The 20124-nt window shown below is 34.5% G+C and overlaps 1 protein-coding gene across 1 annotated transcript in view; it reads right to left on the bottom strand.

Annotated features, from left to right (window-relative positions):
* LOC135636261 (CHD3-type chromatin-remodeling factor PICKLE-like) overlaps window positions 1–20124 on the bottom strand; it is a 35455-nt gene that overhangs the window by 14404 nt on the left and 927 nt on the right. Inside the window, exons 2-25 of the mRNA XM_065147902.1 lie at window positions 19143–19280; window positions 18898–19052; window positions 18544–18705; window positions 16577–16821; window positions 16368–16463; window positions 16139–16275; window positions 15836–16051; window positions 15636–15743; window positions 14871–14921; window positions 14282–14381; window positions 12297–12439; window positions 12112–12221; window positions 10344–10482; window positions 10043–10212; window positions 9863–9929; window positions 9576–9698; window positions 5821–5927; window positions 5644–5722; window positions 4987–5190; window positions 3510–3663; window positions 3312–3414; window positions 2822–2896; window positions 582–643; window positions 420–496 (exon numbers count right to left, since the gene is read on the bottom strand). Of these exons, the coding sequence (XP_065003974.1) occupies window positions 420–496; window positions 582–643; window positions 2822–2896; window positions 3312–3414; window positions 3510–3663; window positions 4987–5190; window positions 5644–5722; window positions 5821–5927; window positions 9576–9698; window positions 9863–9929; window positions 10043–10212; window positions 10344–10482; window positions 12112–12221; window positions 12297–12439; window positions 14282–14381; window positions 14871–14921; window positions 15636–15743; window positions 15836–16051; window positions 16139–16275; window positions 16368–16463; window positions 16577–16821; window positions 18544–18705; window positions 18898–19052; window positions 19143–19280 (3021 nt within the window). The remainder of the gene's footprint in view (window positions 1–419; window positions 497–581; window positions 644–2821; window positions 2897–3311; window positions 3415–3509; window positions 3664–4986; window positions 5191–5643; window positions 5723–5820; window positions 5928–9575; window positions 9699–9862; window positions 9930–10042; window positions 10213–10343; window positions 10483–12111; window positions 12222–12296; window positions 12440–14281; window positions 14382–14870; window positions 14922–15635; window positions 15744–15835; window positions 16052–16138; window positions 16276–16367; window positions 16464–16576; window positions 16822–18543; window positions 18706–18897; window positions 19053–19142; window positions 19281–20124) is intronic.

Genomic DNA, 20124 nt, shown 5'->3' with positions numbered 1-20124 from the left:
AGTCTTACATTAAATATTCTTCATTGTGATACTAATACAAAGGATATTTACAACACCAATTAGGTTCAAGGAATTAGCGTAAATTGATATCTACATATTTTTCACAAGATACTTGACAAAAGTTTCACCTTCCAATCAATCCCTTCTATACCACTTAAAAATGTATTTCTACTACCCCAAGATACTCAAGAAAAATAAGAGCATTTATCTAAAGCAAAATCTTGTTATTAATGAAATGGGTTCCTTAAGATGACAAAACATGATGTTTAAATGGCAGATTAACAGAATCATGTAGATTTACCAAATAAGACAGTAATAGATAGTCTTGTAATTAGTTCAAACTTCAAAATCAACATTATAGCATGAACACTAAAGAAGGAAATTCTTAGTAGGTGGCCTCATAAGAGAACAATACATACCTTCTCCTCTATCAACTGAATATGTGCAATTCTAACCAGTATATCATCAACGCGTGCTCCTTCTTTTGGCACACCATCTGTCATAAAAAAGAGAAAAAAGTGAAATTATCATAATGAAACATATCTAGGAGAACCAATAGATGATGTTTAAACAATATGCACCTGAAAAGTTTGGCAAGTCTGTTATATCCTCTTGAAGATGTCTCATGAAGAGTTCGGCGTAGCTATTAGAAGTACAGATGAACCAGTAACATCATGAATATAGAAACTTTTAAAAGCAGATACATACAATTAAAATTCAGAAAGTCCATGCATCAGGACTAAAGATCAACAATAGGTAATGAAGAAAAGCTAGTATCTTCCTAACAGAATTCATTGATGCAGGACATGAGATGATCTAAAAAATCACCATTTAATGTGATAGGTAAGAGATATACTTAGTTTTCCTCGACTTCTAAACAACTCTTAGCTGATATCCAATCAGCTTATTGTTTTCATCACGTCTATGTTCCTACTCATTCCGCTAACTTATGTTTTTTTTAACTTTTTTTTAGCTACCTTGACCTACAATGGCTGCCTGGCACCTAGAAATGCATTTTGTTGATCCTTTCACCTAGGATTAATCTCTCTCTTAAAGTTACTATATCAGATAAGAACTTTAGTATCTTTCTTCAAACTAGAGATCCATGCAGTGGCACTTCCAGTGAGTCAACAGAGCTTCATGGACAAAAAAGATTTTAAAGTCACTAGACTTTCCCAAGTAAACACTGGCAATTCCACCAAGAGGGTAAATACCTTTGATTTCATTTAACAAAAAGATATACTTATTGAAAAAGATTACTCTTATTGACATCTTTGCCCCTAAATATGTAAAATTTGTTGCTTGTATATGCATATTCTTTCTCCAAAAAAATAAATTGGAAATTGGCATTGATAAGAGGCATGCTCAACACCTGGTAGGCTCTATACATGAGATTTTCATTTCCACAAAAGAGAAGAACTATACCTCGGCAAAAAAGAAAACATTATATATATATATATATATATATATATATATATATATATATATATATATATATATATATATATATATCAATGATTTAAAAAGCGCTAGGTGCCAAAAGGCGCCAAGGTCCAAAAACGCCCGAGGCGCTAGGCGCTTGCCCGAGCGAAGCGAGACGCTAAAATATAAAAATATATAATATAATTAATAAATATAATTATTTAAAATTTTAAATAAAAATATGCTATTAAATATGTCTGGCAGCGACAGCGGCGAGCAATGGCAGTGGCAGTAGCAGCAGGAAAGGGAGCGGGAGCGGCGAGCAGCGGGAGGCGCGAGAGGCGACAGAGGCAGCGTTTGCGAGTAGCGACAGCGGGAGCAGGAGCGGCGATAGAGGCAGCGTTTGCGAGCAGCGGGAGGCACGAGCGGCGACAGAGGCAGCGTTTGTGAGCAGCGACAGTGGTGAGCGGCGACAACGGCACCGTTTGCGAGCAGCGACAACGGCGAGCAGCAAGATCGGGATCGGGATCAGGAGTGGCAGCGGCAGCGGGTTAGGGTTGGGTAAGGGTTATATCGGTTTAGTTGGTTCGATTGAACCAACTAACCAACTGAACCAGGGCCGAACCAGACCTAAAATCCTGGTTCGGTCGCCTTGGTTTACCCAGGCGCTCGCCCGAAGCGCCCAGACGGCGACTGTTTGAAGAGCGTCGCCTGGGAGATTAGCGAGGCGCTCGGGCCTCGCCTCGCCTCGCCCAAGCGCCTTTTTCAATCACTGATATATATATATATATATATATATATATATATATATATATATATATATATATATATATATATATATATATATATATATATATATATTCTTGGTATCTATCTGTCATGTATATATAAGAATATTTGCTATACTTGTAATGATCAAAACCAAATTGATGTAGAAAAGTTCTAAAATTACACCAATCATATATGAATAGTGTTAAACATAAAAAAAAAAAAGACCACAAAGCTCGTACTGCCAGAGTCTGCACTCTGCAGTAGGGTAATTATTAAGCAAAAAGGCCAAGCACTGACTACGGACCCAGGGATGCTGATCTAAATTGCTTATTGAATTCTCAAGAAATGATTATTGACTTTAAAATCCTATGTAAACCACTTCACATATAAAGGAACAAAGACTGGTTTAACTTCAACCAAAACATGTGCAAATGGATTTTCATCATTAATTGGAGCTAATTTCTGGAACCTGGCTCATGGTATGTGCAAAATGATAAGTCATTTTAAATCCAACAAAAAAAAAAAGCTTCACAAAAGCTGCATATCGTTTTGAAGTAACTACATAAATTGACACTATCATGAAACGTAATTTCAAGTTAAGATAGCAAGCCAAAGATATGTAGCATACTCTTGAACTTCCTGCCAACTTTTCCCTTTTAGTCGAGGAAGATATTCCTTCCATGAATAATCATGAAAGCCAAACCTGTGAAGTTGCAGAAGAGAAAAATATTTAACTATGAAAGAAGGTTAGTTTTCAAAGGACTAACAAGTCCTAGATTTAGGAACACTAAAGTTGATAAAGAAGAACTAACTATTTAGCGAGCTATAGAAGAAGTCAATGACTCATAGTATCAAATGTAAAATAGTGAAGAAAGTCAAGAAAATAATGACTCATTGATCACCGAAGATACTGTATATATGCCCAAGAAATTGCATAACTTGGCTTAGTTATAACCACGATAAACAAAACCAGGACATAAAGTTGAACCATAGCTAAGTTTCATGGTGGAATTGCTTACAACTGACCAGAAGCAAAGAGACGCAGAAAGATGATAGTGCACAAAATGCAATTAATAAATTTCATGATAGAGTATTAAAACTATTAAAGGCAACATTACCTCATGACTAATTGCTGGAATAAAGACCTCTGGTTTTGATTGAATCCAAGAACCCTAAAAGACTTCCCCTCCCCCTCCATTAGAGGAATTGGCTCTAAATAACCTGCAGCAATTTTGTTACAGAAATTAGACTGGGGTTCCACTATAAGAACCTAGTGGTCCCCATATAATGATAAGGAGGTACTCCAGATAAAATACCACGTGTTTTCCTCTTTGAGAACTGACCCCTTCTGCCAGACACACTTCCAGGTATGCTAGCTTCAGTGTCTGTCAAGTCATCTTCATAACTGTAATCCTCATCTTCAGAGGTTACATCCCGCAAACCAGCAATATCTTCCTCAGCAGATGCCATCTAAATGGAATCCATGAATATTGCAAGATAAAAATAGACAAACAAATCTTAGCAACAAAAGATGATCTATTAATGACGGTAAAAATTTTAAAACTAATATGGTAATGATGACATATACTTTAAACCCTATAGAAGTACAAAAAAGGTTCCTCATTAGTTTCTGAATTTCCCATCTACCATAAACGAAATTACAGCAATTATTGCAAGTTTAAAATGCTCAAGAAGTGGTACGAAAATTGTTGATAAGATCACAAAAAGGCAGGTATGATGAATGGATTGAACTGCACTAAGAAGAACAATGTCAAAATCCAAAATCAGATATTATTTTTCATGGCACAGATTTCATTATCATTATTTTAGCCCATGTCGAGCAGAAAGACTTGTTTTGGACCATTTCTGAGATGTTAAACAAGTTGCAGGGCTGTATCATGCATGATGTTGATGATGATATAATGAATCTGATTTTCTATTGGTTTGTTATTTAAATATTAACTAATTTAATTATATTTTGTTGATTGAACATTTTATAGATAACTAGGCTTATGTAATATGGTGTTAAATTCTCATATAACGATAAAAGGTCATAGTTGAATTTAAGTTATTGTTTTAGGATTTTTCTTTTCATTAAATATATTTACAATTTTTTAAGTTAAGTGTCTTGTTTTACAGGGCAAGAGCCAAGATGAGCTCCTAAAGTCTTAGGCAATAATAGCACCTAGAAGTTTTGACAACAGTGATCTCCTACACTAAATGGAATTCAACAGCCAACAGCCAACAGCCAACTTTCCTTAATAAATAACTCATTGCAGATGAAAGCCTCGGCATTCACTTATGTCGAGACTCTAGAAGTCTTTGATTTATTTATCTACAAGACACTGCCAATTCCAATAATCATGACAGCTACAAAATCAATGATCTTATGGCAATGACAAGACACAAAACTTTCTCTTAATCATGTACCTTCTGAATTATGTTGTGTGAAAAGCAAAATGGTATACGACCATGACAACTACAAGTGGGTAATGACCAAAATAATCATTACAAAGCAAGTAGAATAATATAGGAAACATAGAAAAAGCATGAGAGCCAGAAGTTGGGTGCAATTCTACAGAATGATAATTGTAGAAGAAATAAACATATGAATAAGATAAAAAAGGAAATAACCATAAAGAAAACAAATGTGGAATTTTAGACAAGGAAAAGAGCAGACAAAACATGGTGTTAGATGTATTTCCAGGAAAAGATGACTAGAAAATGTAAAATATATAATTATTACAGATCACAACTTGAACATGTGACTAAGCTTGATAAGGATTGTCATACCTGTTTGCGACTGCGTTTTCCCTTGCCCATGGAGGTAAACTCTTCAATTTGCTGAACTTCATATCTGTCTTTCAGTAATTCATCCCAGTAGTTTGCCCTATCGGTGTTAGAATTAGAAGCTTTTTCATTGGGTAATTGTTTCTTCGATTCTTCTTCTTCAGCAGCTGCAGCTTCAACTTCATCTATGTACTCAAAATTTGCAACCTAAAATGTAAAAACAAGGAACATTTAAGGCATAAACTAGGAGCAAATAAGATCGGAAATGATATAATCACAGCAATATAAGTTGTCCTGCACAAGAGTGCATCACTCATACTGCTGACTAATCGTTGTGAAAAAAATGACCCAAGCCATATCCTGCTGACTGATATGCACAACAGTGTTGCGATGAAAATTAAAGCCTTGCCCATGATGCCTTGATTGCAACAGACCAACTAAGAGGATAGACCAACACTCACCCTCTTATTACATTATATTACTTTCAGAAGTTAGAACAGCTATGCAATTGCTTTATTGGTAATATAATTTCACCCTCCAACTTGTTAACAGTATTAAACATGCAAGGAACAGACAACTCAAAAACTGTCACGTGAAAGAATCTAAAGAAGACGACAATACTGCCAATATGAAGTTCATGATGCCACACAAGAGAAGTACCTTAAATGCTTTCAGGAAGTCATCCTCCTCTTCGTCAACTGAAGATTCTTCGCCACTAATATGATCACGATTGAGCAATCTACCAAAAATATATATATATATATATATTTATATATTATGTCACAATTAACTTTCTACCATTTTTATTAATAAGCTCATACTTTATTAAAATCTTGCCTGTCAATTGCAGAGTCATCATAATGTATTTGACGAGATTTAGCTTCATCACTTTCATCAACAAATAACTCCTTTGAACCATATCTTATTATGTCATCCAACTCTTCCTACATTCAAATAGAAGATATCATTCTCAATCACAAAACAATAACAAAAGTTTGTTGACTTGTGGCTGAAAAATGCTTCTAGCCTTCAATACTCGAGCTCCAAAAATAAATAAATCTTGTACATTGTGTAGAACTTAAACCAAGCATAAATGGCAAAATAAATATTTCTTGACAAAGAATTGATGCTTCAATGAGAATACATATCTCAAAAACTAGAGAAGGGAATGACAAAAGGTCGTTGGGCAAGCCTTGTGATAGATTCTCACGGAGACTTGAGAAACAAATAGAACAGATGAAATGCTAAACAAACAATTATTAGCTCGATGATATCAGCATAACTTGCATATATAGGTGTGTCCTGACTTTTGAAGACTGTGATACATGTACCGGTTAGTTGGCATACCGACTTACCAACAGTTCCAACATATCAAACAATTTTCTAGTCTGTTTTTAATAGTGTACGGTGGCACACCATGCAATAAAAAACCAATAAGCCCAGTATTGGTACTTATACCAGCATTTAAAACGTTGAAAGCAAGTATTATAGACATGCTTGACATCAAAGTTAAAATCAGAATTTTAAATAGAAAATAAAAACATCATATTATATCTGGTTAATAAACTTAAGCAGCTTAAGAGATAAACCTTCAAAATTAGAGTCAAACTAAAGAAGTGAAGGAACTTCATTAACAAAAATGTGAATGATATAATCATATAATAAATTTATATCATTCTGAAGCATACAGTTTTGTTTAACTTTAACCTAACGACTATGTCTTTAGATTCACCTCAAATATAATAAATTTATAACCATCATTACACCTGTAATGCTAGGACTGCTGACACCTAATCAGATTGACAAGGTGAAAGCATTTCTATGCAATTAACCCGCATAACAGTTTTACAAGGACACTATGAACTATTATATCATGTGCATTTGTCAAACCCTGAGCTGCTGTCGTTTGTGTGAAGTTTTGTTCTTATTGTTGAGACTTGTGGGACATCAGAACTATTTTCTTCAAAAGTTGACTCATAAAAAGCTTAAGATTTCATCCATATTCAAGTGAAACTCATTATGAAGCTTGGCATATATAGAAAAGGAAAACAAACCTTCTTGTAGTGGCAAACACTAAAAAATTTATACTATTTTTGTCTCAAAGTTACTTTCATTTTATTTACCAATAATTGAGGACAGTACTGATCCTACTGATTGTTACTTGTTGAAAATCAACTTAAATTAATTTAAAGAACTGACTGGTTGAAATTGTCAAGAGTAATGTATGAAAGATTTGAGAAGTTATGTTCTATTTCTGTATTGGTATTGCATGAGATCACAAAACGGTTCACTTATATGCTAACAGCTGAATGCTCCCACAAGAGCCCTATAACCACCAAGTAGCGTGTTGTTCACAATATTGTGCTTATCAAACATTGTTTGCATACACATTAAATTATATGAAAATAAATAAAATAAGCTAAGAAAGACAACCTTATTCAGTAACGTGTCTAAAATATTTTTTTTCCAATCATCACAATACTTGCAAGACAAATCTTTAAAAGTTGAAATGAAAAGATCTTAAGAGAAAATGAGGACTAGGTTTCATAAGTTCAATTTCAGTGTTGGCTTGAACTCATCAAAATTAACCTAAACAAGTCAGCTGCGATCGGAACTAGCCAACTCGGGGTAAGATCACCGAGGCAGGCATAGTCAACAAGATTTTTTACTGAAAACAGATAATTCTGCCAAAACCATTCAGAATCATATGAAATGAACATTAATGATAATGACTTTATAAATCTATATGGGTTCAAGACAATAGCTGGCGTTTCGTAGCACAAGGTTCTGCCAATACACTTCTAAATTGACAGTATAGCGGCATACAGATTGGCACACGCTTGTGTCAGGAAAGACAATTTGAACATTGGCTTTTCCAAGTGCCAGCATCTCTGTCACATTGATATGTTGTGCCAATATCTTCCTAGCATCCTATTTTGACACATGCCATTCATATCACTAGACGCATCTCTGAAAAACACAAGGATCAAAGTGCAATGTACCATTAGAGAATGACCTGATGCATCAATAACTTCAGTGATGAACAACAAGGTCCATCTACCACACCCATATGTATTGTCCTTAAGATCTATATTATTTTTTTAAAGTTAAAGAAGTGTTAAAACATAATACAAAACAGCTAGCTACATCTACAGGAGTATTGTAAAGCATTCTTTTATATGAAAGTGCAATATACTTTAGTTCCAACTGGCATGGTACAATAGTATTCATATACTGTACCAGAGACCACTTGCCACGAGAAGAATATGCAAACTTTAATCCTTAGGTAAACACGGTTTTAAATCTTAACATCGTCACTAATAAGGACAATCATTTTAACAAGAATACAAGGATATTACTTTTAAGCAATGATTGTAATTTCGTACCGTACCAACGTTTCGGTCTCAGCTCGGTATGGTACGAGCGTACCAAGTGGTATGCTTCAATGTACGAGCATACCATGCGGTATGTATATATAGACATACATATATACACACATATATATAATAAAAAGTTAAAAAAATAATAAAAGAGGCAACGTCTCCTCGTTTCTTCTCCCCACACGGGGAGAAGAAACCGAAGAGAAAAATCGGTATATATATATAAGAATCATAATAATAATAAAAGTTTAAAAAATAATTAAAAAAAGGGCAACGTCGTTGAGGCGACGTCGCCTCATTTCTTCTCCCCACACAGGGAGAAGAAACCGAGGAGAAGAGGTTTCTTCTTCGGTTTCTTCTCCCCACACGAGGAGAAGAAACCGAGCGTTCTCCCCACGAAGCTCCCCGCGCGGATGAGGAGAAGTCACCAACGACGTCGAGGCCTTGTCGCCTCAGACGAGTTGGAGGTGACATCTCATCTGCGGCGTCTGGCGAGGGAGGGCGGCGACGGATCGAGATTGTCGAGGGAGAGCGACGTCGAATCTTCAGGTTCTCTCTTCTTCCTTCTCCTTTGGCTAATACCGCCCGGTAGCGGGCGGCGACGGTCGAAATCGACCGTTACCAACCAATTTCGAGTGGTAACAGGTCGAAAACAACCCCAATCGGTGATATCGCCCGATAGCGGGCGGTCCACGTATCGGTCTACCGGCGGACCGGTATTGGCGATATCATTCGAAATTAAAATCCTCGCTTTTAAGTACATAACTGTACATGCTTCCAAAGGTAGTGCTGGCCACATGTATAAAGCTCTAAGAGAATGATAAATTTTATTGCATGAAAATGTAAGGTAAAATAATCTTTAATTTTGTCAAAAATAATGACACTCCAAAGGGGCTTTTATTATTCATGTATATATCTGAGCATATGTCTTCAAGATATCACCATCATGAGTGCACTAAAAGCAAAAATTGTATATGCTTTAACATTAAAAAGGAATGAACATCCATTTTAAAAATTATAAAGGTGTTCATAATAGTGATAACAACCCCAAAAGAACGAGATCTTAGGGCTTGTCAATTTTGTTGTACTCATGGTAGTAGTAAAGAAATGTACTACTAATCATATGTACATGGCATAATTTCATACAAAAATATTTGTATGAATATCAGTTGCAGTAGCAGTCAAAAAAAGTTCATAGGAAGAGAAGCATGCCTGATTAACATTTTGTGCCTTGAGTCGGCCAACAACAAGATGCTCTAGTATCATCTTCTTTTTTGTCATCTGCATCATCCGTTCTTCAATTGTTCCCCGAGTAATTAGCCTATATATCATAACCTACAACTCGAGAAACAGAAATAGGCATAACATTTACATGATAGAAGCAGAGAGAGAGAGAGAGAGAGAGAGAGAGAGAGAAATTTTCAGATCGTATCAAGAACACCAATCTATACAGGCCACATATGCGACCCAGAACCAGGATATTTAAGATTAAACCTAACCTTATTAGTCTGGCCTAATCTATGAGCCCTTGCCATTGCTTGTAGATCTGCATGCGGATTCCAATCACTGTAAATTGCAAAGCATGGACACCGTAAATAAATATCAAGTAGACATACCAAATGGAAAGACCTGAAACAGAAAACTGAGCATGGACAGGAAGTGCACAATATTACAATTACCTATCATATATGAAAACAGTATCAGCAGTTGCAAGGTTTATGCCCAATCCACCAGCTCTAGTGGAAAGAAGGAAACAAAATTTGGTGGAGTTCTTAGCATTGAAACGATCTATACGGATCTGTCTTTCAGCTCCGCTGACTTTGCCATCAATACGTTCATATGTCCATTTCTGAAAAAATAATAGTGCAATACCATATCAAGCACACAGTCTGCCATTTATCAATAAGAAGGAACATGCAATACGCCCTGTATAAGTATTTGCTCAAATACAAAAACATTAAAGACATTAGCATCATTTACCTTGTAGCTCAAGTAATCTTCCAACAAGTCTAGCATGTGTTGAAACTGTGAATATATAAGAACCCTGTGGCCTTGTTCCTTAAGCTTCACCATCATTTTATCCAACAACTGCATTTTCCCAGAAGCTTCTAAAAGTTGTCTGGAAATGCAAAGAAAGTGCACATTGTTTTATTTTCATGATTTACATAAGAAATATTGTCATTAATGCTTCAATATTTAAAAAAATGTTGTCCCAACCCAATAGGTCAAAAGAATTTGAGGCAAAGGCAGACCTAACCAAACTCATTTCATTAAGAAAATGAAAGAGTTCCAGACCAATGAGGACTTGAATCTTTAACCTAATGGTAAGTGGGTCTGATATATTACCAAACCGATGCTTTATGTGTAAACATTTGACAGATGAGGAGTTGAACACTCAATTTAAGGGTAAACGGGTCCGACACACCACCATCAGATTAATGCTTTGGGCATAAAAACTTGTTAAATAAGATTTCGCAACCTAAAGCAAATGAGTTAGGTACAACACCATACTACTATTCTATGTATAACATATTTGTTGGATGAGGATTTGAACATCAACAAAGGATAAATGGGTCTAATACACCACCACCGAACTAATGCTTTAGGTATAAAATCTGTCAGGTGAAAATTTACACACCAGCACCACCTAATTTGTTATGTACACTCCGATGTAATGATATGGCAGATATAAAAGAACAAGGTCTTCGAGTTGAAAGCAATTGATGGGAGGATCAAAAAGTAGTATCGAGAAGGAAAACTTATTAGAAAAGCATGCAAGAGTTCAAACTTGGAAGGTAAAGACTAAAGAGGATCTTTCAGAGACAGATGATAAATCAGACATGTAAGATTCAACGAAATGCATAAACAGTAGTACATGCACTCCAAAATAGCATCTAGGATATAAGAAAATTCATTTTCGAAATGCTTCTCTCCAACAAAATAGCATCTAGAACATAAAATAACAGCTCATTTTCGAAATGGATTAAATTTTGTAAAGCTTGCATTAGTACAACAGCAAGGTTGTCCTTCTGTAACCTAGGAAACTAGGGTTTGAATCACAGAAATAGTCTCTCCATAATTATAGAGGTACTCCAAAATATAATTGACCCTCACCAGATCCTGCATCAGCAAGAGCTTCATGCACTGGGCTCACCACTTTATTAAATTTTGTAAAGCTATAAATATAAACCAAATAAACCACATAGAGGGACTTGATAATTTTCATCGAAGTAAGTTATTTCTTGAAGGATTGAGAAAACACACAGTATTCTTTAAAACGGTGTAAATGTCTGAACCCAATTTGGTAACAACAAGTACATGGATGTTGACTTTAGAAAATAACTTGCACAGGATCAAACGCTTATCTTAGACCCTGTACAAATGTATTATAGATCTCGCAGGTTTGAAAAGGAAGAACAAACTAAGCAGAGAGAATGAATCATGAAACAAGAGGATGTAAACAATCAGGTAAACCCTGATCTTTAAAAAATTAAAATAAACCAGCAGGTGATTTATCAAATACCAAAAGAGTACCAATTCCTAACTCTTTAGACTCCAACTCTTCACATTCTACCTTTTCTCCATACCGTTGGAGTCATGAATGAGATAGCACTAAGCAAGAAACTCAACATCCAAATAGGGCTTTAGCTTCATAAAATCAATTCCTCCTTTTTCCAACATTGATATCAACAATATATGAAACATAATTTAAATTTCTTAAGCAATAGGTTCAGTGATATAAATATACCTCAAACCTTCAACAGAATCTGTTGGCTCAGTAGCAGGTTCTACACCTTCTAGCATATATGCATGACAACAGAGCTTACGAAGCTCCATAACAACATTGATAAGTGATATCTACAAGAGAAAAAGGGATCAGCAATCAATATAAAAAAGCAAGGCACTTAAATAATGTCAACTGGAAAATAATACCTGTGCACCACCACGACGAGCAAGTATTTGGTAGTTACGAGTAAGGATGGCTTTATAATATTCTTTTTGTTTACTGCTTAATTCAACCCTTAAAATTAATTCCTTTTTAGGCGGAAGATCCTTCATGACATCTTTCTTGACTCCTAGAACCATACACAAAAAGAATTATTTGTCTCAAAATATCAAGAGTTATCAATCTCTTTCAATTTGCTATTGTAAATTCAGCTGGACCATTAATTACGATTTCTGCATTGCTATATACTGTAAATGAAACAATAGTCACTGGATACAAGACTTTGTGCATTTTCTAAATCGAGAAAAAGAAATGAAGAAACTCGACTGATTGTTGTGTTTTTCCACATCATCACAATTATAGTTGATGCTGCATTTAAACAGATTAACATGCTTCTCTTTATACATGATACTATTTCAAACCTTGTGTGCTGGTTTATATTACGAAAAACTATCAAGTGTTAGATAAGTTAGAATTACCAAGGATCCAGACCTACATGCCAAGCATGTGCTAGACTCAGGTCCGCACAATTCAAAGAAATATCAAGCCCTGTTATAAAAACAGACCTATGCTTCTACCCAGTTTCACATCTGGCATGCTACATGGCACGCACAGAGGAATGTGCCAATGGATAATCTGTCTATCAGCAATGGGCAGCATGGTCAATTCTTGAAAGTTATATGACCTTTATCAAACAGCAGAGTCAAAAGGAAGGAACTACAAAACCAAAATTCTGCTTATTGCCTAATCATATTCTTGAAAGAATTCATGGGGTGTTTCTTTTAGTAAAAACAAATTCAGATATTCTTTTATACATTAACTTTCATTTTCAAGACAAAAGATAGATCCTTTCATCAGCTTACAATGCAACAATAGGTTTCTGAAGAAAGAAATAATAATAATAATTAAAGAAAAAGAGTGAAAAGCTATATGAATTTTATAGAAAAATATATCAACCAAGTAAAAAAATTTAAGATTCCATATCTTACATACCGAGTGAAACTAATTCCAGCTTAATTAATGTACTCTTTGTGTAATGCTTGAAATCAATGTCAACCGTAGAATAAAAAACCAAGTTTAAAACCAGGCTAATAATCTATCAGTGGAAGATCCAACCACTTTATTCATCCATATAGTACTTTAGAAATAGTAAAGAATACAAAATAGTAATAAAAATCAACAGTCACAATCAAGAAAGCTCAATGAATACAAACCAAGTAATTCCAGGTTAAAAATAATAATTAAAGAAAAAGAGTGAAAAGCTATATGAATTTATAGAAAAATATATCAACCAAGTAAAAGAATTTTAAGATTCCATATGTTACTGAGTGAAACTAACTCCAGCTTAATTAATGTACTCTTTGTGTAATGCTTGAAATCAATGTCAACCGTAGAATAAAAAACCAAATTTAAAACCTGGTTAATAATCTAGCGGTGGAAGATCCAACCACTTTATTCACTCATAGAGTACTTTAGAAATAGTAAATAATAAAAAATAGTAAAACAATTTGTCTACTTCACTGTGTTATCCCATCCCTTTGTTTCTCTCATCGTTCCGTTATCTCACCGTCACCACTCTGCCTCGCCGTCACCATCCCAGTGTCATGCCATTTCGCTATCACTGTCTACTTCACTGCCGCCTAGTATGTCACCACCCTACTGCATCGTGGTTCTGCAGCCACGCCAGAAGCAGGTTTATGCATTGTGGTTCTGGAGAAATTACTCCACTTAAAACAATTTGTCTACGTTAGCAGATACAGCATATCAAGAAACTCATTATCGCACATCAACGAGCATAGTTGTAAAACTCTCATATGCAGCCACCATAACATGAAAAATAATCAGATTATTTCCTCCAAAATACTGACAACCATTATATGTAAAGAGAAAAAGAAGTGTCTTACAACATAATAACATTCATTTAATTGGAAAAAAAGAACCTTATGTAATACAAGAAAAAACAGAAGCATACTTCGCAACAAGTGTGGAGCCAGCATTTTGTGAAGCCTATCAATTTGCTCTTCCTGGTTGATATCCTTGAACTCCTTCTGGAAATCCTCTATACTTGCAAACTAGAAACAGCAAAAAAAATAAACGTGTTTGCAATAGTACACATATTTGTACTCAATGTATCTAGCTTTTTCTAATAAAATTTAAATCCAGAATAACATAAAGCTAGAGACTTCAAAGCTTTTTAAATATCTGTATATTGTTTATTCCTTAAGATGAGCTCACAAGGTCAACTTAACCAAAAAACATCCATTATATCCAATAACATGATCATAAATCACTTTGACCACATTGTGAAGCTTTCATAAATCTGAGTTTGGATATTGGTGAGAGATATGAAAATAAAAAGTGTGAACAATTTAAAATTAAAAAAATAATGGATGATGATGCACATTATCAAGCTGGAAAAAGAACACTATGAGAGCAATCCAGGGAAAGAAAAGATGGGTACAACCAAAGTGAATTTGATAATAAAAGAAATAAGGAAAATATTCAAACTGTTCCACCATCCAAGAAAATATTTTGACAAACCAAATTAAAGTTTCACTCACCTTTCCAGCATCAAGGAAGTGCATAAGCATGAAGAGCTCATCCAGGTTGTTCTGAGAAGAATACACAAGGCATCTATAAATGATTTGAAAAGTTTGAAATGACAAGCCAACAAAAAACATGAACAAAGTGACATTCTTCAATAACACCAAAATGCTATGGCATTATGTGTTGCATTAACAGTTATCATGCAGCACTAACAAATCCAGATAGAATTTTTAAAAAAAAATCATCTTAAGGCAGAAGGTTGTAAAATCTACTTATAAAAAGGAGTATTTTAACTTTAAGCAATGAAATTCCACACGTAAAAGTTGCATTGGCCTAATGTCTTAAATACTTGGTAGCAAGAAAAAGGCATGATATCAAAGTCTTGATAAGCCTGACAGTCTAACATGACCAATAAATTTGATCTTTGATGTTAATCTTTAAAATAATAAATTATCACTATACAAAAAGTTAGCAGGCAAATGCACTTCCCATCATACAAACACACAGAAAACTACTACCATGTCGCTAGTGCTCGCTAGGCTGTAGTATAGCAGTCAGAAAATTAAAGTTGTCATTGTCAAGTCAATCTAGTTATATTCTAATCTAACAGGTTTAAGACTCAGTCTAAAAATCTTATCAACTAGAAGCCAGGATGATACTCCTCAGAAAGATGAAAAATAACTTTAAAAAGAATTGTAGAAAAAGATTAGTTCATAGTTTATCCACAGAAAGAAAAGCACAAGAAAAGCTTCATTAAAATGAATGACAAGCAGAGTAACCTGAAGAGGGGTTCCAGTTAAAAGCACACGGTGCTTTGTTGAGTAGAGCTTGAGTTGATGAAATAATTTGGAGTCCTTGTTTTTCAATCTATGGCCCTCATCTACAATCTATGAGAAGATAGAATTGTCAGAGAGGTGTTAGAATTGTCAGAGGTGCTAAACTATTTTTAATGGACTATTACAGCAGAATGAAAAAATACCATGCTCTCCCATTCTATTGACTTCAGAACTGCAGAATCCATGTTTATCATTTCATATGACGTTAAAAGTACATTGAACTTTATTATTGATTGTTTCTTTTGGTTGCTAGTCTGAATTGGTTTCCTCTTTTTTTGTTTCTTAACCTTTTCTTTGGGGTAGTAAAATTCATACTGCTTTATAACATCACGAGCCTGGGAAGATCCACCATACATTACCTACAACAAATAATCAGCCAGGGTCATGAAAAAAAAATCACAGAAAAATGATTTCTTTATATACTTAAGTTGTGGTTCCTCACTCACAACATTCATTTGTGGAGCCCAAGTTGCAAACTCACGTTCCCAGTTGCGCAAAGTTGATAATGGTGCCACGACTAAATGAGGAGAAATGTTCTCTTCAAACAAAGAAGCCAGAAAAGCAATACTCTGTATTGTTTTTCCTGAACACAGTCAAGGTGCCTCAGCCTTTTACATAGCAAAGAAACTTATCATAATTGACACTGTGATATGATGTTGAGATGAGGCATCTTACCAAGACCCATCTCATCAGCAAGAATTACATGTGTATTTTTGGACCATGAAAAGCGCAGGAAATTTAATCCTTCAAGCTGATATGCATGCAATGTACCTTCAGTGATGTAAAAAAAAAGAAAAATATTAAAATTAACAAAACCTAAACGAGAGAATTGAACACCTAAATGAGGAATATGATATCAACATTATATAGATACATAGCATCACCTGAAATAAATTCTGGACTGCAGTCACAATGTTGAAACTCTTTGTGTTTTTGCTTCAACTCCTTTGAATCACGAATGGCATTCCTACTTTTATTGCTGAATTTTTTAGAACGTCTGGATAGAATCATTTCATAACGTTCGATCTCAGGCCTGAAGGTAGAAATGTCTGTCTCTACCTCCCATGTACATTCATCATAAGAAAGGTCTTTCCACTTTACTAAAAACTCACGCTCATCATCTGTTTTTCTGTGAGAAGATCATGAAGAGCATGTTATACTCATATCTGATGACAGTAGCAAGTGTCCGTATTTTAAGCAAAACATCTGATAATTATAAGTTGCATAAATTCAGTTGTTCAATATTAGAACACAAAATACTGAAGAATAAAGGAAAAATGAAGTTATTAAATACAGAGACAAGTAAAATCTTTGATGCATACAACAATTAGCCTTTAGTGCCAAGCAGGGGCTGAGTAGACTGATCATCTCCTAACATTTAACTCCATAATTGGGACTATCCTACAAACACATCTCTTTCTTCTACTCCTACAAAATGGCACCTTCTTTAAACTTCATATTGCTTGTAGCATCTCTTGTTTGTATTAGCCATCCCTTCATAATCCTTGTAATTGTCATCTTTACACAGTTTGAGACAATATAAGGTAAAAAAAGCTTATAATGATTTTTACTAATTACACAAGGACATTTTGAAAAGCCAATCAGGCCTGACTTAAAGAGCCCTAGTCCAAACTAAACACAAAATGGCATGCAGTCCATTTTAAATCCTAAATAATGTTTTTTCCTACAGAATAACACCCAATATAACCAAGGCCCCAATTTTCATATCCCCTTGGAAAAAAGTTTCAGCCGAAATGGTTTCTAACTGTAGCATTAATCTTTAGTGCAAACATCAATTAAGTGCCTAGTTATAAGCTAAGTCAACTCTGAAACACAGATATCTTAACAAATCTCTCAACTATCTTAGTACTAAAAATTGGACTACTACAGTTGATTTTCAAAGGAAAAAAATAGGATATAATTTTGAACTATGCTAAATAGTGAAAACACCATTTACTTCAAAAAGCAAAAGGCGGCGTACCAACATACAATACGCTGGTACTGACCAGTCTGATCCAGGACCGATACCACCGGCCGATACAAGATGGCAGTCTTTGGTTTGACTTACCAGTAAATTCCTATTATGCTCTGTTTTGTTTTATCACTGCAAATAATTGGAATCAGCCAGTCTCTTAAACTATATAAAGCTAAAAAGGGCTTATAGGTAAAAATGAAGAAGTCAAGTGCAACTACTTATGCACATAAATTAACCTAACATGAGAGAATCAAAATATCCTAACATATGTCAAGAAAAAAACTAGGATAACCAATTTCTTCATCAGGGAGCTGATTTTATAGAAACTTAACCATTTTACTATCCATGTGAACATAAGAAATTAATCAAAAACAAGGGGAAGAAACCAATTTTGTCATCAAATTCCTTTATTGGGGCTTAAGCTCAGACATGCAGAACACAATGATCATAACCGACACTTGGTGCAACAACTGGTTTACTATGTTGGGAATAGCATATATGTCGAGAAAAAAACTAGGATAACCAATTTCTTCATCAGGGAGCTGATTTTATAGAAACTTAACCATTTTACTATTCCATGTGAACATAAGAAATTAATCAAAAACAAGGGGAAGAAACCAATTTTGTCATCAAATTCCTTTAGTGGGGCTTAAGCTCAGACATGCAGAACACACTGATCATAACCGACACTTGTGCAACCACTGGTTTACTATGTTGGGAATAGCATATAAGTTCAATTGAAACAAAAACTAATCAAGAACTAAATCCATTAACTTCCATAATTGCATAAATGAAACAAATCAATTTCACGGAAGTATCTACAAAAGATTGATTAAACAATAAAATGCAGAATTTTTATGATATTTGCCTATAAACCTGCTAGAGATAATTCTGTCAACGGTCGTCCATTCAGGTCGAATAGCAACCCAATCATCATCTGAGTTTTTCATTGATTCCAGTTGTTTGTGGAAATTATTCAATCTACTCTTCAATCGAGGATGAGTCTTTGAAGCTCTTAGAAATTCTTTCTCAGGAACCCTGATTGAAAGGCATAACTAAATTATTAAATATGTTCAGTTCCAGAATGAATGTAGCAAATAAATAGAGAGAGATAAATTTAGTTTGGAAATAAAATAATTAATTAATATTAAACCAATAATATTAATGAAGCAGGTTTCATCTAATTAAGTAAAAGACAATGGAAAAAGTTAATAGCTGATGTTGAGATACCAAATACAATGAAGGTAGGAAAATCCCTTCCATTTAACAAGATATTGTTTGGCATATGACTGATTTGAGCTAGACTTTGATGAATCATTCTCATCTACTGCCGTAGGGCGCATTTCACAATCTAAGATCTTCTCAATTTCTGTCAGAGGGCTCACCTGCAAATACAACAGCCTCGATGAGAGTAAAAAAATGAACCTCTGTTCAATAATAGATGATAGAGAGTAAGTGAATTTTCTAAAACATACACACTCAGGGCAGCTCCATTTATCACCTAAAACTGCTTTGGAAGTAGGGTACAAGCATCTCTTATGAAAAGCATAAGTACACGTAGCACAGGGAATGAGGCTCCCACTAGTTCCACACATTTGACATGAGTCTTCTTTCTGCCAACACAAAATGAGTGCATTAATGTAAAGAATATCCAAATCAAGAAGGTATCAGTTCAGTATTGATTTACGATTTTAAAGCAACCCAAACCAAACTGATGCAAGTATTCTGCAACACTACTATATACAGAAATACAAATATTATATATTCATTTTTATAAATTTAACATGCCAATATGACACACAACTCTTCTATATTTGTGCATGTGTAATATCTCTACCAGTAACTTCAATTGGTGAATATAAAGCAAAACAACAGTTTTGAGAGATCAGGCATCATTAAAAATAGGTGTCTGTGATTGATACTTTTAACCCTTAGAGAGTCTTGGAAGAAGAAGTTTCTTCAGTTCCCTTGACCATGCATGCCTCAGTTTTTGGCTGTTTATGAACATTTTCTTCTAAAATTCAATTGGCTATATATTGTGAATATGCAAATCAGAAGTATATCTTTTAGACAGAAGAATATTGGTATTAGATCCTCGTTCTTTTACCAGAAACATGAAGACAGCAGAAATAGGTTTAAAGTGCACGGGAATGGCCTTGACCATTGAGAATGAGATAATGGATGGCGCATGCCTATCTTCAGCATAAGCATACATACTTGTATATTAAATATCAAGAGTAGCATAATCAAGATTGGAAAAAAATAATTTTAAAAAAATTAAAATCAGAAAAATAAAATAAGATAATCTTATATAATTAAAAAACTTAACAAATACTTACCAAAATTTTAGTTCTTCATATGTATGTAATAGTTAAATTATTTTTAGCGCTGTTTATATGTTTATTTTAATGAATTTATATATTCCCCCCAGCATCAGCAACAACAAAGGCATGTCCA

The sequence above is a fragment of the Musa acuminata genome, chromosome BXJ3-4 (assembly GCF_036884655.1).
Source record: "Musa acuminata AAA Group cultivar baxijiao chromosome BXJ3-4, Cavendish_Baxijiao_AAA, whole genome shotgun sequence".
NCBI lineage: Eukaryota > Viridiplantae > Streptophyta > Magnoliopsida > Zingiberales > Musaceae > Musa > Musa acuminata.
The sequence above is the reverse complement of the archived record's forward strand: the minus strand, read 5'-3'. Positions and strand labels throughout refer to the sequence as shown.